Raw genomic sequence first — 23,817 nt, 5'->3', positions numbered from 1 at the left:
AATAACTAACATTTTTATCCTTTTTCTATTGCGGATGATGCCAAAGGATGTTGCTTCCAGTTCCTCTTCTTGACCTTGATGAGATCTGTAGCTTTACATCTTTCTTAATAGCGTTTGTACATACTAAGTGCTGTTCGTCTATAGAACATTCCCATCTCTCAAGGTTTGTGCACCGCCACCCCGACCAGCAAATATATAGAGATCTACCACTACGTGCAGCAAAACATTTGGCATCGGTCGCATGTCGTGTTAGTTTATGTGGTTGTTAGGCTCTACTGAAGTTAACTTATTTAAGCAAATACTAACCTGCCATTTTCAGCTAAAGGACATCATAAACAGAATGATGCTGTGGTGACAGTGGTGTTAATTGGTTGAAAACGGATATGCTTCCGCTAAACGATATGCAACGCTTGTTGAGTCACACCACAGTGGCACTACACGATCTTGTCGCTGCCTTTTGCTCAGGATTGTTAGCTGTATGTACAGATGAGTCGTTCTGTTACGTTTGCCATAGTCTGGACAAGTGTTTTGGCATCATTGCCGATAAGTGGGATTCAAACAGATATTCAAAATAGCTAATCGACAGTTCATTGTCTGAATTTTTATTTATTTTACTAGCCATTTCACAGCAGTCGTGTTCCTCTGGTCAATTTATCTGCACAAATGGCCAGTGTATATCATCAGAAAAGAGATGTGATGGCAATGAAGACTGCCATGACAAATCAGACGAAAACTGCTGTAAGAACACGTAAATGAAAAGCAAGCGAGCTTCACACTTGCTACGAGTACTCTATTTTGCAGGTGTGCAAAACAGTAATTCTGGGAAAGAATTTGTACTTGCATTTATGAGGAACTACATAGGAAGTCCAACACTCGTGCTCTTTCTCACCTCGTCAAAAGCACTGACGTACAAAGTAGAGGTTCCGGGGCAAGGGGAAATGATGACCGGTGCTCTTCAAGCAAATGAGCTGAAATCAGTACAGCTACCGCATACAATTGCACTAACTTCTGGAATTGAAGAAAAAGGCATTTTAGTAACAAGCTCGGAAGATATGACAGTCTATGGCTTAAGTCAAATTTTGTATAGTACCGACGCTTTCCTTGCACTTCCAACAGCAGTTCAAGGACACGAATACGTAATTTCTTCATACATAATACTGGAGTCATGGGGCTATTCTAGCATTCTCGCTATTGTAGCCATTCGGGACGATACCACCTTAACAATTCAGTTATCTTCAACAGCATCCGACGGAAAGAAAAACTACAATCAAGGAGAAAAAGCTTCGTATACACTAAACAGACTGCAAACCCTGCAGCTAACTGGCACTGATTTGACTGGCACGCTAATCTATACCGACCAACCCGTGTCTGTCTTTGGAGGACACGTGTGCGCTAATGTACCTCTAGGAGTCGGTGCTTGCGATCATCTGGCAGAGCAAATTCCACCTGTGACAACTTTAGGAACTACATTTGCTACAGCTCCTTTAGCACTTCGCACAGGTGGTGATCTCTTTCGTTTGGTGGCAGCTAGAGATGGAACAAGTGTTAAAGTGAATGGAATCGTCAAGACGACGCTCAGTTCTGGTCAGTTCTATGAAATAGATGTCCCCAGTACTACATTTGCGTCTATAGAAACCGATGAACCAATATTATTAGTACAGTTTTGTAAAGGAACTAGTGTCGACGGTGTGACGTCGGATCCATTCATGGCAATGATTCCACCTATAGAGCAGTATCGCCACCGATATATAATCAGCACACCTCCTGCTTCCCCGGTTGCATTTACTAACTACCTAAACCTAATAATAGAAAAAGCTGAAACATCTGGATTGCGGTTAGATGACCAGCCATTGCCATCAGACACTACCTGGCACTCAATTCCTGGAACAAGCCTAGTGGGTACTTCCACTCCGGTATCTATAGGAAGCCATCGGCTTCACCACGTACGGAGAGCCAAATTCGGTTTAATTGCTTATGGATATGCGTCGTGGGACTCGTATGGCTATCCTGGTGGCTTACAACTTCAGGGAGAGTGCGTCGTTGAAACTACAGTCACTCAAGGTTACAATAACCTTTCAAAAATTAACTTTAGAGCTTAGAATAATATCTAGACATTATCTCTTTCAGATGTTGATGAATGCATTGAAGAGGTACCATCTCCTTGTCAACACATTTGCATCAACACCGTTGGATCATTCCAATGCGCATGCAACGACGGCTTCGTTATTCAACCCGACTTACGCACGTGCGAGCTGTCGAACAAAGATTGCGATTGTTCACCTAACGGAATCTGTCGAAGCGATGGACCTTGTGTGTGCCTTGCGGGATGGGCTGGATCACAATGCTTAAAACCAGTTTGTACTCTGAAAAACGATTGTTCAGGACACGGCACGTGCATAGCACCAAACCTGTGTCAATGTGCAAGGTAAGGGTTATCATTTCAATCAGTACTGCAATAAACAAATTACTATTTCTCTAGTGGTTGGGCCGGCTCTGCGTGTTCTGTCAACGTTTGTCCACATTTCTCGTCCTGCTCATCGTGCACATCTACGAGTGGTTGTGGTTGGTGTGAGACGCAACAGCGGTGTATGTCGGGAACAGGAAACGGACCGGAAGACAGTGATCAGCAGTGTCCTGCTTGGTTCTTCCATCATTGTGTTACGATGGCTTTAGACAATATAGCAAATCCATTTTCAAGCGAAATTTACTTCTTAGACTGCAAAGAAACCTGTAACGATGAATCTGTGCAGGATCGTGGAAATTCTTTACAAGTTCCCGGATCAGACAGGTGGTGTAACAGATGGACAAGAGCGTGCACCAACTTCGAGAAATGTTTCAATGTCATTCGGGGAGGACAGTGCACTAAAGACGGTCAGTCAGAGACGTGTGTGGTACCATCCGAAGACAAATGCCCAGGAGGAGTACCTCCAATAGCAGCAGACACCGAGATTACTGATTATGATTATGACTACCCAACTGCATACACAGGTACATGGTCACATCTCTACAAATTTTACATGATAAGCTCATTCTATTTGAAATGTAGATCCAGCTGAATCCGACTTTAAAGAGATCACCATCGACTTTCTATTTCATATTAAATGTGCCACATATCAAAATCCAAATGCATGGGAGAACTATGGATGTTATTGCGTACCCAAACGGTCACTTCAAGTCAGGTCTCTCTCACCCAGAGACCCGGTCGATTCCACGGACCGTTGCTGTCAGACGAGAACGTCGTGCTACGACAAGGCACCGCCAGACTGCGATTGTTACAATACTGTCAGTACTGTCTATTCAGCAGGATGCAGCTACTGGGAGAATGCTCAAGGATTTTGTAAAGAAATACTCTTGAGCAGAGAAGGCAGCAAATGCAAAAAGTTTTGCTGCGAATGCGACTTCGACGCCGCTCTCTGCGTGGCAGACAATCTGAATACAAAGAATGATCGGAAGTGGACTGACTGGTTAGACAGCAGAAGAGGTCGATGCACACAGAACTCTGGAACTGTGCCAGCTTGTCCAGACGGCGCTAGTAATTAAAAAATATTAATGCAACATCTTGTTGTCATATTGTATATATTTTTAGTTTGTTCCGGTCACGGTATCATCGACGGAAATGGCAAAGATTCGTTTTGCTTGTGTTTTCCGGGCTGGCAAGGAACATGCTGCGATCAGCCTGATTGTGGATGCAAAGGCGAGGGAATACAAGATTGCTCGGGAAGAGGAGTTTGCGTGACAAGATTTGGAGAATCGCAGCCTCAATGTTCGTGTCGGCCTCGATGGCTGGGACAATGCTGTGACCGCAGGCAAAGGGTTCGGCGTTCCGGTGATCCTCATCTTACAACCGTTGATGGTACGCACAGTAGGAACCAGATGTTCTTTAACTATCATTAATATCACAATCAGTATGCCATGCTCCAGCCTTTGTAATGAATAAACAAGCTGCTCCCTCCAAGACTATGTCTCATGTTGACTTACATTATGCAACAATCGATGACAAATTGAACAGATAAACAATCGTCCGGGTGATGAGCTCTGTTAGCAATCGATTGACACCTTTCGGCTGCTTAAGAATTAGGAAGTAAATACATTTGTACTTATTATAGTTCTGGGAAGTTTCTAACCTAAACAGCAAGTAAAAAGCTCATAAGAGAAACATTTAATTATGACTGACTCTTTCCCAACCTGTCTATATAGACCAAACTGTACAATGAGGAAAATCATTGATATCACATAGCTCAGGATGATCCGACTGAAAGACTGTTTTATCAGAAATAGTTCAAGTGCTAAAGTATTCCAATTAGATCGATACCAAATCTATTCAAGTTTTTATTGGCTGCTACTATCTCTCAGCCGCTTTTCATACCAAAAGCTTTGGTGTTATCCTAAACCAGCATCACTATGCTGATCTATTTAAACCTGTAAATGGTAACCGTAATTATCTTTATTTTAAACTGGAATGTTGCAGGAATTAATGTATAACATTCCATAACATTACAACATTGTGTCTGTCTTTTCAGGAATAGATTTTGACTACTTCGGTATTGGAGAGTTTTGGGATTGCAGAAGCCAGGAAAATGACTTTGGAGTACAAATACGATTTTTCAAATACAAAGCGACATCGTTTACAGGAGCTGTAGCCATCAAAACGGGCAACACCTCGACAACTATTTACACCCTCAATACAACGACTGGTGCAGACTCGCTTCCTATAGTGAGGTAAAAATAATGTTGAATCTCAATCAAACGGTACAACAGTCACATTGTTTGAATGTCTAGAATTGCTGGTGACCTGCTTACTAATGATTGGAATGCCTATCCAACTACACACACACTCGCATCAGGCCAAGTCCAAATGTACATTGAGCCTCACAGATGGATGGGCTCTATTGCAACTTACGTCTTTCAGTTCACAAATGGAGCTTCCTACACGGTTGAGGTTCGATATAGCAATATGCTGGAACGCCAATACTTGAATACAGAATTTGGTCCAACGGCATCTTTTATTGAAAAAACGGAAGGACTATGTGGTTTCATGGACGATGACGAAATCAATGATTTCACTGGTCCAGACGGAAAAGTGTATACAGATACAGACGAGTTTGCCAACGCCTGTATGGCTAGAAAAACAAATCAAATACATCGCATCATATATCTGTTATTGTAAATTTTGTCGCTTAGGGAGAGTTGATCAAACAGTAAAGAACAATGGAGACGTAATGTGGTCATGGACAAACTCCAATTTTCATCCCGACGACCCACTGGATTTCTCGTACACTGACCAAAAGCACAACCCTGTCTATGGCCTTTCTCAGCTGAACGACGATGTTCGCCAGGTCTGTCGAGATTGGTCTAGCATTTAGTGTTGCCGATGGTACATGCATCATGACAGAAATCTTGTAGGAAGCTGAACAACGATGTGGAGCAAAAGACCTGAGCAAGACTCTATTGGAAAACTGTGTACTTGACTTTAGTCTTACAAAAGATGTTACGCTTGTTGAACAACAAGCTTTTCAGCAAGGTGTTTACAAGAAAAGATGCAAAATCTTAAGAAAAGTAAACCATTTTGTGATATGTATAGGCAAATGCCCCAATGACTGTTCTAATCACGGGCAGTGCAACAACGGTACGTGTGTCTGTGTCAAGAATTGGATGGGCAAAGACTGCAGCGAAGGTTATATATTTTCAATTTGGATATAAACTTTGCGTTTAGCATTAACTTTTGTAGGTGGATGTAGCAGCTGTCCCTCAAACAGCAGATGCAACAATGGATTCTGTGTTTGTGATATCGGTTACTTTGGACCAGATTGCATGAAAGGTATACAACATCGTTGAGCTTCACATGTCTTACTCATTGTGTCAACGACGCTGTTATCAAAAGCAATTGTGATTTATATTAGTAAAAATAATATAGGTCTTCTATCGATATGCTAAAGTTTTAGATTTTGCCATCCATGGTACACCAGAGCCATATGATAAAACAATGTTTTACTAAGTATTCTAAAAAATTAAGAGTGAAAAACAGAAGGTAAGAATTCACAGAACTTTACAGTACCAATAGATTCTAAATATATGTATATACATATCATAAAATTTCTATCTTTTCTTTCGTCAATGTTGGATCTTTGTACGAAGTTCGTTTGTCATTAATTGTTGCCATGAATTTTACAGCCATTTGTGAAAATGTAAACAATTGTACAAGTCCATCTCATGGAACATGTGTTGCACCAGACGTCTGTAAATGCCGCCCAGGGTAAGAGACAGAGCAAACCATTTGCAATCATCGCCGTCACATACATACGGTATACATGCATGCTTGCTGTCTCTATCTCATTCTATGTTGATGATGAAGATACGACGGAGTTCATTGCGGTGACATCACCTTCTGCCCTACCAATTGTTCTTTTCATGGCAAATGCATTGGAGGTGGTCAATGCCTTTGTCATTTTGGTTGGGGAGGAGACACGTGTAATTCAAAGAATTGCGAATCTTTTGGGTTCTGTTCAGGTATATTAGAAGTCGAGCGTTACATCATCTTGCTATTGTTCTAATATGTTTTACAGGCAATGGACAATGCAGCGAGAATGGAACATGCATTTGCAATGCAGGCTGGCAGGGCAGCGCGTGTAACTTGTTCTCTTGCAACGATTTAAACGGTTGCCACGAAAATGGCGAATGCGTGGGAAGTAATCGGTGTCAGTGTTATACTGGCTACTTTGGAATAGCTTGCAACGAAACAACTGCTTGTCCGGACATGCGCAATTGCAGTGAAAACGGTTTCTGTCAGAACGAGACGACGTGTGTGTGCTACAGTAGTTATTATGGCAATTACTGCGACAAGTTCGAGTGCACACAAGGATGTTCCGGAAGAGGAACATGTATTGCTCCCGATCTTTGTTCATGCATTTCGGGCTGGGCGGGTGCAGATTGTTCAGTCCCATCATGTCAAAAGTTTCATTACTGCTCAGGTTTGCAAATAGCGTTACGTTAAACGTCTAACTTTAACTGTAGACCCGTATAATGGAGTTTCCTGCCTAGGACATGGGAAATGTGTTGGTCTAGACAGCTGCCAATGTGACGAGGATTGGACGGGACCTCTCTGCGACATGGTCTGGTGCAACTCGAACAACAGAACGGGAAATTGCTCGTCACATGGATCATGTGTAGCACCAGGACAGTGTTCTTGCGAAAACACGCATTGTGGCAATGATTGCCAATTTGAAGGTTAATTCAGCTCTCATTCTTAGCATGTGAAATTTTGCTGGCAACTAACATCTCGTGTATTGCCGTTTGTAGCCGTAGACGAGTGCGCTACAGGAAGCCACGGGTGCGATCAGCTGTGCACTGATACTTGTGAAGCGTACGAGTGTAATTGCGGGAGCGGATACCGGCTGTTAAACGACAACAGCACATGTGAAGGTATACAAATTGTATACGTACACTGTACTAAATATATCAATTTAGACATATGCGAACTGCAAGAGAAAGGATGCAATGCAGAAGCAGCACAATCCATATTGTCCAATTAACTGACTAGGACTAGAAAGGCAAACACCAGTGATACAAAATTGTGTAACAATCTGCTAGCACTCGATGCATGTGATTAGGCCTATTAGCGTTCAGACCAGGAAAACGACAAGATGCATCACTTCAACAACCTGCATGAGGTTTCCCGCCACCCTAATCCTTATACGACAATATACATTTATTATCAGTCGCCAAAATTGAATGACAATGATTCCGACCATGACCGAAATTTTTAGGTACATTGACTTGCACATATTTCAATTGCAGATATTGATGAGTGCAACACAACAGCATTCTATCTAAGACTTAATAACTGCGAGCAGCTCTGTGACAACTTACCTGGAACATTTCGGTGCAATTGCACGGCTGGATACGTTCTGGGTGAAGACAACGCATCGTGTATAGGTGAGATGTTGCTATACAATTCAAGTAAAATCGCAGGCTATCAACATTCAGGAAACATTTCCTCTCCTAGACATTAACGAATGCAATAACCAATCGCTATGTGACCATTTATGCCATAACAAGAAAGGATCTTACAACTGCTCATGTCGCTTGGGGTACGAACTAGCTGACGATGGACGAACCTGCAAAGGTACCGACTTTAGCAAATCGAATTCTAATTCATTATATTATTGTATTCTTCATACCAGACCTGTTTCTTTTCTGTAGATATAGACGAGTGTGTGACAGGTACGCACAACTGCAAAACCTCCGCCGTCTGCTCCAACACAATAGGTTCTTTCCTATGTCGACCTCCGGCAGTTACTTACCGATGGCTAAAGAGTAAGTGGGGCAAGAATTGCTCGGTCAATCGAGTGTGCGGTGCTGGAGTTGTCACTCGTACGGTTTCTTGTATCGAGAGAAACAAGACGACTAAGGCAGACCGACAAGTCGACGACGAATTCTGCATTCTCAACGTTCGAAAGAAGCAAAGAGTGCAACGTCGGTGTGGACGTCCATGCCGCTACGTTTTTGGCAAATGGTCAACTTGCGCGAGCGACTGCACAAGAAGCCGGCAAATAAGTTGTGTGAAACTGATGAAAAACCGACGTAAGCCGGTCAGTGTTCGTCACTGCAATGCCGACACACACATTGCGTTGCCGCGTCCTCCTCCGTCACAGGAGAGTTGCAGTGGAGGATTGTGTAATCCTGACTCATAGAAATAGGAGCTGGCATGCCAACTAAACAGTTTCTGACTGCTTGTTTTTTTTGCTGTGATTGTCTGCTTGAGCGACGTTTTCGTCAAACGTTACGATAGTGAGCTTAGAATTGGTTGCATTATAGACTGACAGCATCAAGATGGTGTTGTTTGTAGCCACTGAAGGCCGGTTTACAATACGAAGCCTCAACATACACCAGCGCACCGCAGCGTAACCACAACTGGACGTACTATATGACGGTTATGTGCCATACAGCACCGTCGTAGCGTGATCCTCATGTTTGGAGGTGCGAACCAATCACACTGCAAATTATGCCCATGCCCCATTTTCCTTTTTACTACCACAGCATTGACTTCCGCCAATGCCGAACAATTGTGATGGGCACCCGCACTTCACCTCTCACGACTTTATTCAACACTTTCAGCTTTCACCATACCGAAATGCTGATGTACAAACAAATAATTAATGTCGTCGTCAACACACAACACTAAGATTAACTTGACTGTTTGGTAACCTGAGGGAAACATGGCTCTTTTGCTTGAAATGCCTACAAAGATTGGGAGAGCTTTAGTTAGTCTCCCCAACTGCTACGCCATGAGTGCCCACGGTGCATTATTCCTCAAACATTTTAGTATATGCATGAACACATGTACATTATTTTCATTTGTAATGTGGTTATCCTCCCGGTGGCGGATCCTGGATTTCCAAAACGGCGGGCGCCTGTCCATTACTATGACCTCACTCTAAATGAAGTCGTTGTCACCTCGCTAGTACTTACTACAAGTTTGATATGATACAGCACATAGGCTCTATTTCGGAAATCTATGGTACTCGTGTTCATCTAAATGAGTCATCGTACTGTGTATTTGTCTGAATCTGATAATTCACAAGCAACAGCAGAGTAGAAGACTGCGGCTCTGAGTTTACACAGCTACGTAGAGATTGTTCCTCCTTCAGAAGCGCTCTCAGCCATTCTGGGTGCTATAATCATATAACTAATATATCTCATCCAGAATTGCTAGCAGTACGTAGCCACACACTTTTGTACCTGGTAGAGGGCCCTGTAAATCTAGAGTGGTAGCCTCTCCTGGTTGTTCTTCATCTATACAACGTCTCCTACGTTCGAATAAATGTTTTCCGCTCGTTCATGGCCGGAAAGGTGCCACCTTTTACGCTGTATAATAAAAGACGCATGCGCAATTTAATCCTTTAGTCACGTGGGGTTTTTACAATGGGGCGCGCGCGCCCTTTGGGCGATCTGACACTGCCTCCGCTAAAAGTGCTCATTTAAATTAGAGCTCATTCAGACTACAGTATATAAAGTGTTCAGCGATAAGTACTCAGCCTGAGCTTCATATTTACAATGTTTTCGGTAACAAATCCTTGCCTAGGTACACGCAAAGTAGGAAACTTACAAATTCGGATACAAGGTCAAAACAAACTGTTCACGGTAGCATCAAACTTACAAACAAAAAGAGGACGCAACGTTCTGCACTAAATCTACCAAAGTCTACGTATACAGAAAGTAAATTTCACAAACTTTTTGAATTTTTCAAGAGTTCTGTACAATGTCATCATTTGTCTAATAAAAGTAAGAATTTTCACCTGGAGTTAAAATCAATTTCTTCCATCACTTTAATTAAACCAATCAATCAAATGAGGAACGGCACCAAAATTCAAATTTTAATACTGAAATAAACTAAAAACAAACTTTAATATCAGTTAGCGGTTCCTGACTTTCTTGCCATGTTGTACACAGCGTCTCTTCTTTCAGGCACATATTCCCACCATGCATGAGTACCATCCCACTAAATGCAAATATTCATACTCAACAACTACATGTATAACATGTGATCAGTTCATATAATACAAAATCTATCTTACCGATGAAGAGCAAATGACCTGCTCATATGGATGCCAGGACGCATCACGTACTGTACTTGTCTACAGTTGTAGTAGCAAGTCAAAGATAAAAACGTACAGATATGGTAGAACCACGTATGTACGTTACCAAACCACATACAATATACAATAATCTTAAAGAGCTAGACAGTAAATTTGTATCCCAACACAACTCTTGTGTCTCACACGAGCCTTAACAAATGAAACTCAAGTGTATACTTAGTGTACTTGGTAACATGTGGTCAAGCACCAGTTTCCAAGCGGCAAAGCACATACAAGCCAAAAAGAACTAAATTATCAGTAAAACAAACAAAGAAACATAATGTCACGGATAGGATAGATACCTACCAATATAAAATCTAAACAATAACTATGCTACGTATCCATGACCCCAAACATCATCATGCAAATCGTTAACTCTCATTACTAAAAGTATTAATTGTTCATCAAATTAAAAGTACTGTAAAGGATACGTGACCTCTAAGTTGAGACACAACTTCTCCTGTCAGAACATCATATACTAAATAATCAAATAAAAATTATCAATTAGGAAATTTGATATCTCCACCTACTCAAATATCCTACCAATCACATTGCCTGAGGAGCAGCCAGAATAAATATATCGCTACCAAAGTACATACACATTACTTTAAATCATGTCTAAATCAACGGTAACCAAACAGATCTACCTGGCCTGTAACATGGACTGGTGAAAACCGAGAACGTATAAGACATTTTAACACCTGATGTCCTCGGTATGTCATCAGAGAGTCATCACCAGCCATTTCAGCTTGCTTGTCAACTGAATAAGACAACCTATTACACTCACATAAAAACATGGTTACAGCTACTCACATAATGTAGGTGGTGCTTGCCACCTATAATCCCAATTTGCTGCTGCTGTAACAGATACTCTTGCATTCTAAAGCAAAACTATTACAAAAAATTGACGCGATTGCCAAATATTGTTCTTACTCTTAATGTTTCGGTATCTGAAGGATGCCGAATGTCCCACAGCTTTATAGTCTGATCTTTTGAGTTAGTAATTAGATAGCGACTATCACCCTACACCAGCAAGACAGAAAATGACAGACTACTTAAACATCAGTCTACTCAAAAGAACAACAATTGCCTATGCATCTATCGACCCGCCAACATCGAGTTAGTAGTCAAGCTGGCCAAATGGCTTGGTGTTACTGTAACCCTAGTGCATGTTCAACCTCGGGTTAACAATACTGTAATAGTCTGCAAGCAAATGTTGCATCAACTAAACGCTTGGTCATGAAACCAGAAATTGCTAACCAATAGTAGACACATAAACATTTAGCAACAATATTACAGTCAATGATAATCACTAGAGTTTGTTTGGTCCTTTGTCATGTACAACCACGAGAAAAAACAATACTAGCAACCTCTCTATTTCGAAGAGTGAAATCGCATGGTAGTGGCATAAATATGGTAAGCAATACAAAAGTAAATGTGACGGATATGTATAAATATATTTAAATGCAATAAAATTGACATACATGCCAGTTTCACCTGCCATCAGTTCTACACTTGCAAATAACTGACAGGATGCCTTTCCAAATAAAAGTGCCATGACTCTAATTTTTACTGATGCCTTAGTAGCATGAAATGGACCTTTGCATCTCTATCCAACTCATACAAAATGTTCACTGAGATGACACGAGTAAAAATGATGAACAATAATGATCACGATTCATAAAATTGAAAACTTTCATACAGTCAGAGAATGAGCTAAAAACTATCATCAACAACAACAGCCTATTTTGCTAAGAACTAACACATTTGATGTAAATAGACTGTTGTGTGCACACATCATAAAATGTCCATTCACTCATCTACCCAACCTGCCCAACATAAACTCAATATGAAGTGATCTGCACACCTTCGAGTCAATAAATGTAATGCCTCCTCTGTGACCTGCCATTGCAGCTACAGGACGTGGATGACTCTCATTCACTATTCGCAAGTCCCATACCTGCAAAATGCCACAAATTGCTTCGCTATCCAAATCAAAGCCACTGCTCACCATACACAGTGTATCATCACCTCCAGAAAACACAACGTTAGGAGATTCATCCGCATACGACACAACATTCACGTCATAGGAAACACCATCATCTCCTCCGTATGATGTCAGAAACTAAAACGCAGCAAAGCTAACAATAACCATAAAGCAACCATCTGCTACATACATTGTTAGCCAAGAGAGATTGATAAGTACATACACGAACTTATGCAATAATTATTGTATCCATCTAGCAAAAATATCAATTCAAACATATGCATAATAGTAGAAACCCATACACGAAGTGTCCTCTCGCCCCTTGCTTGGTCATACAAATAGACACAGCCATCATTACCACTGAATGTTAAAAGCAAATACATTTATTTAATAACAACAACAATTGAAGATGTGACAATGCATTTGTATTTGAGTCTGTTTGTTTGTTTGTTTGTTTGCTTATTAATCTTTGTTGATTTGTTGTTTGTTTGTCTGTCTATTTGTGTGTCTGCCTGTCTGTGTGTCTGTCTATGTGTCTATTTATGTGTCTGTCTGTCAGTGTCTGCCTGTCTGCCTGTCTGTCTGTCACTCTCTGTGTTTGTCTGTCTGTCTGTCAATGGTAGTATAATTTCAAACATCGAAACTATTACAGGCTAGAGGAGCTAGTACAGCCACGTCTAAAGTAAAATATTTGAAAGTTTTGTTCTCTGCATAAACTACACTTGAAAAAACATATATGATATATGGACCGTATTGGTCCACGTTTCTTCTCTATTATCACAGATAACTCTGTCTGTCTGTCTGTCTGTCTGTCTGTCTGTCTGTCTGTCTATCTGTCTGTCTGTCTGTGTTTGACTGTCTGTCTTTCTGTCTATGTGCCTGTGTGTCTGTCTGTTTGTCTGTCTATGTGTCTGTCTGTTTGTCTGTCTATGTGTCTGTCTGCCATTCTGTCTGTGTTTGTCTGCCTCTCAGCCTGTCTGTTTGTCTGTCTGTCTGCAATTCTGGATGTCTGTCTGTGTTTGTCTGTCTGTGTCTTTGTCTGTCTGTCTGTCTGTCTGTCTGTCTGTCCGTCCGTCAGTCTGTCTGTGCAAGTAAAGCTCCCATCTTACCCGGCCAATATATGATTGTTGTCAGGAGAGAATCGAATAGAGAAAGGACAGAAATGTGAGACATTAGGCGGCCTAGTAATTCAAAACCCATAATCGGCCAAAATACAAATCTCACTGTTAAGATTTGACAGCTACCTTAAACTTAATGCAATATGTTGTTTATCATCGCTATAAATTCGGTAAAGTTGAACTATGTGCAAAATAAATTAATTATCTTATTGCATTAATAAATGGTGGTCTACTTACTGCTGTCATGCCAGCTGGCATAGATCAAGCAGCTATTGTCAGGACTGAAAAACGATGCATTGAACACAAGCCTACTCATGTAATCGTTTCGTTCACCTGAAATGTGTGTCAATCACACTGTAGCCGACATGCCTGCATTCGACAGCATGAAAACATTTAAATCTGTGATGGGTGACATCGAACAGTCGAATGTAATTATCTGAACACACAAAATATTGTCAACACAGCAACCATGAAGTTAGAAACATACTGTCCATATTGTGCATGTAGTTATAGTATGCTTCAAAATAAATGTTAAACCAGCATTACAAGAATCAAAACCCATTAGCACTTGTAACAAGACTACCTTGCCCTTGTACAGCCAACGTCACAAGCACCAATAATTTCTGCAAGTGCTATCTCAACCCAATCCGTTTCTTGCTAGACTACTTAAACTAAAATGTACACTAATTTAACGTTGAAGATGTCCATACTAGAGGTCACAAAAATTTGGGTAGTCATAATCTATTTATGTGTATTAAAATGAGTCAACAACCTTGGCACATCGACATGAATGCCAGTCCATCAGAAGAAAACACTCCACCAGTCACTTTGCCGACAAAGCGAGCAACCACTCTGCTTGAATTAGGAAGATATCGCTGTCTACAAAATATCCACATATTCTTAAGACTGTCATTCACATACAATTCTTTGTGTCCACCAATACTTACTGTGACATTATTCCTATTTTAGTAGCTGATGAAAATCCTCCTTGACAGTCAGACGAAGCCACCTGTCTTGATTTCACATTGCAAGCCAAATTCCTGGCAGTAGGCTGAGGTCTGTTATGAATATGAAGTCTACTTGCATGTGCTATCAATTGAGAAATGTCATTGTTCTTGTAACACAAAAGCAACATCAAGTCAGATTAGTGTACCTTACCACACTGCATAACAAATTACACATACCAGTATTTCATTATATTAGACATTTGATCTCACTGAAAACATACAAGAAGAACAACCATGCAATGCTACAGTATTAAGTTGAAACAATGTAGAAAGCATATGTACAAACTGTGACATGCTTCGGCATGACCAGACAATGGAAAACAAGAGCAACTATTCAATTAAACACTTCAGTATAACAACTCAATGCATTTTTCATAACACTTACAAACAAGCTAGACACCTAAAAGTTAGTTAATGAAGTTAACCAACAAAGATATGTATTCAAACCTTTACTGCAAGAGGAAGATCAGACCATGCTTCAACTTTGTCATCATTACCTGCCAGTAATTCAACAATTAACACTTTATGCAAAAACCATCATACACAATCGTAGCACCTTCTTGTCCAATCAATGATTCACTATTGCTTGTTGAAGCAGGAACCAATTTCACTCGACCACTACAAAAAGCACTGTTAGTGCTATTTGCTCAAAAAAATTTCACCCCAATGCAAATCAATACTATATTTGGACAGGTCTACCCCTGATCTATAGTAAAACAAAAGTCACAACCTTTAGGTTTCTAAGTATATGCCTGGGAGAAGAAATTGAGAAAACACAGCTGAAGACTAATACTAGCTGAGTCAAAGATGTGAGATGAGGAGGCTGATGCAAACAAGAGTGACACAAGGCAGTGATTTTCCTAACCCCCTTCAAACATGCATCCTCATCTTGCGCATATTTGGCCCCGCCCCTAAAAAGGCGTGGCCTAAGTTGGTAATGTGGTACAGTAGTAAATGTTTTCTACGGTGAACGTAATTGTAATGTATGTATATCAACCAAACTTGTAGACAGGTTTCATTATTAAACCAAAATTCAAACAAAGGTCTATACTAATAATAACACTTTGTGACTACATGTATGCTCATCATGTTATAATATAGTCATACAAATTACGCCTAGATATCGATGCTGTCCAAGTATTATAGGCAAATACTTTCTACTATAGTATATATCAAACAAACGTGTGGGCATGTTTTACTAGTTTATTAGCCAAACTTGTGCAAACAAACTTTCAATAACAGTCTGTAATTATGTTTATCATGTTATGTGGCAGTGAGTGCCTAGAACACTTTGCGACCAGGGTGCTGTCCAAGTAACCTTCTACCTTTGTTCTCTTTTCACTTGCAAAATGCAAGCTCAAAATTGAATTGATACATAGGTGGTCCTTCTAGTGAAATGAGCATCAAGCAGTCAATTTTCTCTTCAGACAAGCGGTTCTGTAGTTTTGTCATAATATGATTCTGACAAGAGAATACTCTTTCACAGCCAGCATTCGTTACAGGTATGACAAGTCCTGCAGCCAGAAGAAGTGATAGCAGCAAAGGAGAATATAACGCCCAGACACCGGACATTGTCCGGTCAAAACAAGTCCATGTCCGGCCATATATTGTGTTGTCCGGACATTGGCTACTGGAACGGTCACACCCAAATGGCATGATTCGGACACTCATAAGTCAGACTATGTGCACTATCAGAGAGTATGTTTTCTTGGGGTACATATCTACTATCCCAGTAAGCCTGAACTGGGAAGCGAGTAATGAGGTAGAGGTCACACCAGGTGTGCTTATTAGAGCATGTTGCACCAATTATCTTAAGTGGTTACAGTTGATGATCCATTGATCTCACTAGATAATTGGATAATAACCATTTGTACTTGGCTAATATGTCCTTGATATGCAAAAAGTGTTATCTTTTGGTTTCCTTTGTAGGAAGGGCTTAAATAATTTAGTAAACAGATGCCAGACCTTGTGGTTTCTAACCATTCCAGGTCATCAGGAAGGTCCAAAAAACAGCGGAGATATTACAGATTTTCAAAGTTCACACTCATGGGGTCATAGACAGTATATATGCTTTTGTGTGAAGTGGTGAGACGGGTTACTGAGACACCAGTTGCTGTAAAATACAAATTTTCACCTAGAATGCATGTAGCACAGCACCAAATATGACGACATGAATTGGTAGAAACATCGTCCCCAAGACGGTAATCAAACATCCTGATTTGTGAATGTTTTCTTTCTTGTCATTGTCAAATAGCAGTGACTGCTGTTTCTTTGAAAATTCCAGTCCTTCTGGAAAGGTACTAAACGGTTTCTTTCAAAGAGCCTTTTGGCAGACTATTCTGTCAGCACACTAAGTAACTGCAGAAAAGGTGAATACCGATTTAGTATGCCTTGATAATAAAATGAAGGAGTGACTAGGTTGGTGTGACACCAAAACTTCTTTGTCATATAATTGCCTTTCTTGACACCCAAACATGGCAAAGAAAACCTAACGTTCAAACTTCTGAGCAAGATAGTGAAGACAAAAACGTTGATGATAATGCAGAGGTTAGAGAAGCTGTAAAAACTCTTGCTGTTCATTTTGCCAAACCATTAGAAAGCAAAGGGGTTAATATTCTTGCTCTTCATGTTGAGGAGGTAGTCCATTATGCTAGAAAATATCTGCACATCAGCAAGGTGTGCTATGAGTCTGTGTGGTACATAGTTCACACTTGTCCAGACATAGTATTAGTCTCCCCTTAACTACCACACATGTTGAAAGGATGTTTTCATCGCTGAAACTGATCAAGAAAGACCGGCACACCAGCATGAGCAACACCACCTTGTCTGACCTTATGGAAGTATACCATGAAGGACCCTCACTTCAAGACTTTCACGCTGACGCCGCTATTCGGCTGTGGTGGGAACAATGCAAGACAAACTGCTGTCCTAATCAAGGTTTCAGAAAGCAATACTGAGCAAAGAAAACTGGAGAGTTGACCCAAGACGATAGCACTAGCAGCTTTAGTTTAGATGACTGGGACATGTGGCATAATCCTCTAGGACCGCTTCTACAAATAGTTTTCCAGAAGGTCTGACTGAATACAATTTTGCACATTGTTGTGTTAGGTTTCCCTGTTAATGTTCTGCTATTGTCTCACATAATTATAGTGCACTTCCAAGTTTGTCTTTTGAGGTTCCATAATTTTTCACTTTATTGTAACGCAATAAAAGATTGCTTTGCAGGTATGTTGTCTCAAAGTTGTTCTGGTTATTGTCATGCTTTGTATATATGTCAAATAATAGAAATAAAGTGTTGTTTGCGGGGTCAAAATTTGTTAGAATGGGCGTGGCTTTGGCAAACCTGTTTGTCCGGACAAAAAATTTCCTTATATTCCGCTCTGTAGCTGTGGGAAGGCATCTCTGTGTTCAAATAGGATACCAGATCCAAATTCAACCATTGTCTAATTTCGAAACTTGTTGCTCATAAGAGACCTGCATATCAACCATTCAGTCATCGCATCTTCATTGACAAGCCCGGCTTTCAAGAGCTTGTTCTCCAAAATGATTAATCAACATCCGAATCTGTTGATCTCCATAACCTGCTAGGTCTTCAATAGGAGGAAGATTTCGAGGATCAAACACAGAGAGAGCGTCTAATATAGCAGCAGATGGAAATCTAGCATGAATGTTATCCAACAATTTCTGCAGATTGATAGATTGACTGTGCTAGTCATCAACATCCTGATCGCCAAGCAACTCTTTTCCAGCAGATTTGCTGTAGTTAGTAAGGGGAGTAAAACAGGCGGAAATTTCTGCAGCTTTTGTTGTTGCAGAGCTAACTCCTCAAGCGGTTTAACACATTCAGCGTCTAATTAGAACAGCATGTCACTGGAAAATCCTAGCTGGTACAAAACCTGTAAACTGCACGCAATATGCACCTGTGCAAATTTGGTAACTAACTAACTAACAAACACAAATAGGTTGAAAACCTACCTGGAATCAAGGCAAACATCTTGCAGCTCAAGAAAACACTGAATTTCAACACAGTTACAGTTGAGTTCACGCTGTAGCCATCCCAAATTTGCATTGTGGTTGTTTGTTTACATATTGTGTGCTCATTACTGTATGATTATCTATCTAACTCACACAGGCATATGAAAATTATGCGTATGAAAGTTTGAAGTTGAAGAGACAGCAATGCGTCTAGCTCAGAGAATAAAGCAGCCTGCACGTTCAAGTGGTGCTACCTAGTTCACTGGTTGCCCGGACTCACCAAATCTACATCCTACACCAGTGTACACCCCATCTGTCAACAGTTACTGAAGCCAGCACTAGACGCAAAGTCAGTTTATGAGATAGAGGGCACACCAGGTGTGCTCATTGGAGCTTGTACATTTTGCACATTTAACCTAAATGGTTCCAGTTGCTTTCTGTACGCCTTACAAGATAATTGGATAATGATCATAGCTCCACCCCTTGTATCTGAATTCTGTTTCCTTTGCAGAAAGGGCTTAGTTAACCTAATAAATGAAAATGCCAGGGTCTGCTATACCAAGATTATCAGGAAGGTCCAAAAAGCAACAAAAATATTGCAGATTTTGAAGTTCAACCGTAAGGGGAGTAGTCTAAACCTGCAGGTGTAATGGGTTTTAGTAGACAACAATGCACGTAATAGGATGCATCCTGCTGTCTGAAATCTGCATCTCAACCTCCTCAAATGCGTCCCAGGACGCATCAAATGTATTGTAGGGAAATCACTGCAAGGGGTGGATTTCTCTTACCTCTACCAGCTCAACCACTCTAGACGGTAGAGTTCTTGTGCATTTATTTTATTTCCACAAGTCAAATGTTGGTTAAGCTGGTCGAGTCTGGTCGAGGTAATCTATTATGCATGCCCACGTACGAAAAAATAGCGAAAAAAGGCAGAAGTATAATTTCAGCAGCTTTACCCTAACGGTAACTCTAACCCCAACATTCCAACTAGTTCCCGTCTGCACATCAATGCCTCCAACTGGGTCCCCCATAAATTGTGTTGACTAAAAGCATCATCAACACATCTACTTCAGCCATAGCAACAATAAGAATGACTCTAAAGAATACCAGGAGATCGCATTCTTCGTGTGCAGACTATCCATCTTAAGCTACAGATAAATGTGTGTGCTCGTTTCCACTCTTGTGTTTCTCACTATCTTCTACCGAGATTACTTCCACTCAACCAGACTATCTCTACCACCTCAACCGGTTGAGCTAGTGGAAGTCAAAGAAACACACCCAAGGTCAAATGCAGGGAACTTGCAAGTGATGAGGAAGTTGACTGGGTTTTAATTTTTCTGGAAATGTTCCTGCTCAGACTAGGTATGGTATTACCATATGTCTTTAACAATTAACTGTACTGTAATACACTGCAGCCTAGCCTTCACTAAAAGACCAAGCTAAACTAATGTAATTAATAAATAATTAATTAATAAGCGCATGCGCAAAAGAATGCGTCTGACCACCACACTGTATGTTGTCACCATACTATTAGACCAAAACCCAACCGAATCTCTGCCTAAAAACGCCAAAAAGTACCCTAGCACAAACACCATGCAAAGACCTTCAAACTCGACAGTAAGGTAATCCGGGGTAACTCCGACCACACTTTGACAGTTTCCCGGCTGTATCCACGAAGAACTAGGCTCTGGATGTGAAACACTGTTATCGTGAAGAGCAACTTCTACTTATTGTTTTCTTGCGTTGCAATGGACTTACGGCTGCTAGTTACTATACAGTAGACTCGGGAAGTTACTCGCATGCATATCTCTGAATACCCAAGGGCGGGGCAACTCCGATCACTCCTCTGCGCGTCATTTCTGCTGCTGCAAGGTACGCGTTGGTTACATGATTATGATTTAATAGTTATACTGAACACTCTTAATCAGAAACTGAGCTAGTAGCTATGTGCAGGGTAACGTGTGGACGTGCTACGTACAGTGCATCTACTCGCGCTAGCCTTACTCTGATTGATTCTGATATATGTACATTTAGCTGCATTTGGAGCATGTCCAAGGGTCCTCGTCTTCTGGAAGCTCTGAAAGCCCAGCACAATCGTAGTGATACCACCGCCAACAGTGTTCACAACCCACCCAATCTTCTTGCCTCTCATTGCTGTCGTTGTCGAACAATCCTCCGCATCCCTGGCACTTGTTTTCATCTCTTTCTTCTGTTACTGCAGTTTTTCGTTTGCCTTGGCGTGCAGGTTGCTTTCCTTTTTTTGCTTTTGCCAGTCTTTGCTGTTTTCTTTCATCTTGTGCTTTTATTCTAGAGTACGCCTCATGACTTGTTATGACTTCTCCATAGTATGCCAAGTCTACACGAGCAGATGGCTTTGGCCGTGGTGGTGGAATAGGCGTTCTTGTTTTCTGGAACAACTTGGAGAAGTGGTGTCTAAGCTGAAGTTTGATTGCAGGAGTGGTAGCTGCTGTCGGAGAACGAGGGCTCTTGCATGGTGTTCGTGTAGTAACAGCATCTGCTGGACTAATTTTTGCTTGAGGAATGGCTGCAGCTGATGGCTTTGGATATAAACCAGCTCCTCGAAATGCACCTTGAAATTGGTGTGGTTTCATGGATGTGTCTGTCAGCTGTTTTAGTAATTTGGGAAAAATTGTTTTACAGACACCTTGTCCCCTTGTTCTTCGTTTATAGTCGGTCAGAATTTCTGCCAATTTTTCTTCATGGGAGCAAACACGACTACATCCAGAGGTTGTAATGCGTGCGTGGTATTTGGAGGCAGGGTTACGAGAATGATGTTGTATTTTCTTGCCACATTGATGACATCCAAGTTGATGTGTGAATAGTGTCCATCGAAAAACAAGATCACGCTGGGGCTAGTATCATCTGTGAAGTCTGAGTCATCACTACGGTCACTGACAAGACTTGGTTCTGTTGTCGTCAGTGTAGTAGATGGCTCTTCATTTTCTGCAATCAGTTTCATCTTCTTGAGCACTGGTATGAAGCCTTTTACAAACCAGCTGTAAAAGTTTTGTTTTTCCATCCACCCGCTGGCTGATACTCCATACATTGCTTCAGTAGGGCCACTAAGGGTCCAGGTATGATACAAGTGCTGAGCTTTATATAGAATATAGGGAGGGATTTTGTCTCCATTGGCATTTCCACCCCAATGGACAGTAATGTATTCACGTCCACTCCCTGCCATGGTCTCATATACAGACTTAGCTCCTCTCCTAGCTAGAACCATTCTAGATGAGGAGGCTGTAGCAAAAGCGGTTTCATCACAGTTCCAAATTCTTTTGGACAGCTCTTTCTTACTCAGTTTAAACAACCCAGCCTTCCTGTAGATCTTCTCGACAAATTCCATCCAGCCCTCAATTCTGTCTTTGGTCAATGCCTTAGCACGTTTCTTTGACAGATGTTGTGGTTTCCTTTGACTCAGTGCACTCTTCAATCGCTTAAAGAAGCCAACAAACCAGTCAGGACCAGGTAAATCATCAGGAAAAGGATTTTCTCTAGCATTTGCTCTAAGGTAATCTGAGATGACGTTGCTGAGACTTGATCTATCAAGGGGAAACCCCATCTCTTGCAGCACAATGCAACATTGCACTATTTCTCTCTCTTCCTGGTAAGTCAAGACTGTTGGCCGTCCACCGTATCGCGTTTTACTGACTCCCTTGTGATGATCACGAAGGGTTGAGTAGGGAATGCCGTACACAGCTGCCGTCTTCCTTATGCTGTCCTGGTTTTCAGCAAGATCTTGCAGTGCCTTTCTCAGGGCTTCGTCAGAGAACTTGTTCTTAATTCCTTTAGGTTGATAATGTCGTACCATTATTGCAAAGTAAACGAATAAAGCAGATCAGAACGCAAGCGAAGTAAGTCTACCACTGTGACAATGTGATCGAATTTTGGACTCTAAAGGAAGGGCAACGGTGCGTTTTGTCTCCATCAACGTATTTAGTGGTAGAGTGGGTTGCACAAAATAGCATTTAGTCTTTTGGATTGTCTCTAACAAGAAAGTTTTTGGACCGCAAGTTCCGCTACCTAGGTCGTTCTCACAACAAACAAGCCGTTTGAGACACAACGGCAAGGACTTAGTGGTTATGTCACTGCCTGCTAAAACCACGAAGGGTCGTCTACTTACGTGCTGTAATGGGAAAGGCGTACGGTTTTCTCATCAACAACGCTGAGCGGTTTACTGTCACGTGATCGGAGTTACCCCGTGATCGGAGTTACCCCGTATTACCTTACTGCATGTACGAGAGACGTGTACAGATCGACCGACAAACAGACGACGTAACAGACAAGTGAAAGATGAACAAACAAGCAAACCAATGGATGAGCGGACAAAACAAAGTGTACAAACAAACCGACGACAACAAGTCGTAGATACCTGTGAACAAGATATGCCAGTAAAGCTGCAGACAACTCGTCATGTTCTCCCAACGCTCTCAACGAAGCAAGCTCGTCTTCATTGTCTCCTGCGCAGGAGGAAGATTCTGGAGACTGGTTGCCCATTACATTGCCCGGATATGAACCGGACTCATGAATCCTTGCAACACAAAGCCTCGATTAATTATAAATAACGTGCGCTAAAGGGCGTGGTATAACGCGCGTTAAAAGCACGCGCGATGTGTCCTGCGACATAGAAAACTGAAGTTGGAAGCCATCCATACTCGCGCGTAACTTCGAATTACGGTAATTGCAGTAGCTATAGTAAAGTAGCTGAGAGCCACATACTACAGATATGACAAATAAAGAAATCAATAAATATTATATTTAATCGACTATAATTGTCTGCTCGCAAAAGTCGGTTTTTCCAAAACTGGTTGGACCCGACTCTGCTTCTGGACTATTTTGCTTTCAAGTGTGCAGGGCGTTAGCGCGAGACGACGGAGTGCCGCAGTAAACTTAATATAAATTTGTTGTCAAAATGTCCGACAAGTCTGTTATCGTATTTACTGTTGCTGGATCTCTACAGGATGGACATCGTGACGGGGCAGGAAAAGATGCTCTATTCTACAATCCGCTTGGCTTGGCCTTTACAAATAGCGGGGATATAATAGCAGTGCTCGAATTAAGGTTTCAACGTTTTGCGG

General features: G+C 41.3%; 3 protein-coding genes across 3 annotated transcripts; 1 reads left to right on the top strand and 2 right to left on the bottom strand.

The window, feature by feature from the left end:
• Positions 1 to 454: 454 nt before the first annotated feature.
• On the top strand, positions 455 to 8,883 carry LOC134178465 (uncharacterized). Its single transcript, XM_062645342.1, has 21 exons — positions 455 to 547; positions 619 to 738; positions 802 to 2,061; positions 2,128 to 2,425; positions 2,480 to 2,988; positions 3,047 to 3,532; positions 3,587 to 3,853; positions 4,521 to 4,719; positions 4,780 to 5,114; positions 5,182 to 5,336; positions 5,404 to 5,521; positions 5,582 to 5,674; positions 5,729 to 5,818; positions 6,172 to 6,253; positions 6,353 to 6,507; positions 6,564 to 6,968; positions 7,039 to 7,224; positions 7,297 to 7,419; positions 7,795 to 7,932; positions 8,003 to 8,122; positions 8,200 to 8,883. The coding sequence occupies exons 1-21, from the start codon at positions 487 to 489 to the stop codon at positions 8,688 to 8,690; spliced, it is 5,691 nt and encodes a 1,896-aa protein (XP_062501326.1). The 5' UTR covers positions 455 to 486; the 3' UTR covers positions 8,691 to 8,883.
• Positions 8,884 to 10,347: 1,464 nt separating this feature from the next.
• LOC134178373 (DDB1- and CUL4-associated factor 11-like) lies at positions 10,348 to 23,280 on the bottom strand. The gene is made up of 19 exons (XM_062645246.1): positions 23,112 to 23,280; positions 15,303 to 15,364; positions 15,194 to 15,243; positions 14,687 to 14,853; positions 14,512 to 14,618; positions 14,073 to 14,175; positions 13,977 to 14,020; positions 13,866 to 13,920; positions 13,731 to 13,802; positions 12,924 to 12,981; positions 12,646 to 12,759; positions 12,502 to 12,594; positions 11,568 to 11,657; positions 11,448 to 11,514; positions 11,282 to 11,394; positions 11,178 to 11,217; positions 11,066 to 11,112; positions 10,575 to 10,634; positions 10,348 to 10,498 (listed from the first exon to the last, which is right to left on the bottom strand). Exons 1-19 carry the CDS (start codon positions 23,234 to 23,236, stop codon positions 10,409 to 10,411), a joined length of 1,557 nt encoding a protein of 518 aa, XP_062501230.1. The 5' UTR covers positions 23,237 to 23,280; the 3' UTR covers positions 10,348 to 10,408.
• Positions 20,600 to 21,389, bottom strand: LOC134178917 (transcription initiation factor TFIID subunit 3-like). Its single transcript, XM_062645831.1, has one exon. The coding sequence runs from the start codon at positions 21,331 to 21,333 to the stop codon at positions 20,752 to 20,754; it is 582 nt and encodes a 193-aa protein (XP_062501815.1). The 5' UTR covers positions 21,334 to 21,389; the 3' UTR covers positions 20,600 to 20,751.
• Positions 23,281 to 23,817: the final 537 nt, after the last annotated feature.

This window comes from Corticium candelabrum, chromosome 4, assembly GCF_963422355.1.
Source record: "Corticium candelabrum chromosome 4, ooCorCand1.1, whole genome shotgun sequence".
In the NCBI taxonomy this organism is placed as follows: Eukaryota; Metazoa; Porifera; class Homoscleromorpha; order Homosclerophorida; family Plakinidae; genus Corticium; species Corticium candelabrum.
Note: the sequence above shows the minus strand (reverse complement) of the source record. Positions and strands in the feature narration are given on the sequence as shown.

What these genes read in the sequence shown, in the direction of transcription:
- LOC134178465 (XM_062645342.1), top strand. Translation starts at nt 487, where the DNA reads ATGAGTCGTTCTGTTACGTTTGCCATAGTCTGGACAAGTGTTTTGGCA. An exon ending in GGGCAAAGACTGCAGCGAAG is followed by an intron (nt 5,675 to 5,728) that starts GTTATATATTTT and finishes TAACTTTTGTAG; the next exon opens with GTGGATGTAGCAGCTGTCCC. An exon ending in GTCTGTAAATGCCGCCCAGG is followed by an intron (nt 6,254 to 6,352) that starts GTAAGAGACAGA and finishes TTGATGATGAAG; the next exon opens with ATACGACGGAGTTCATTGCG.
- LOC134178917 (XM_062645831.1), bottom strand. Translation starts at nt 21,333, where the DNA reads ATGAAACCACACCAATTTCAAGGTGCATTTCGAGGAGCTGGTTTATAT.
- LOC134178373 (XM_062645246.1), bottom strand. Translation starts at nt 23,236, where the DNA reads ATGGGCAACCAGTCTCCAGAATCTTCCTCCTGCGCAGGAGACAATGAA. An exon ending in CTGGCATATCTTGTTCACAG is followed by an intron (nt 15,365 to 23,111) that starts GTATCTACGACT and finishes TGCTTTTTGTAG; the next exon opens with TGGTCGAGTGAAATTGGTTC. An exon ending in TGCCAGCTGGCATGACAGCA is followed by an intron (nt 13,921 to 13,976) that starts GTAAGTAGACCA and finishes TTTTGCACATAG; the next exon opens with TTCAACTTTACCGAATTTAT.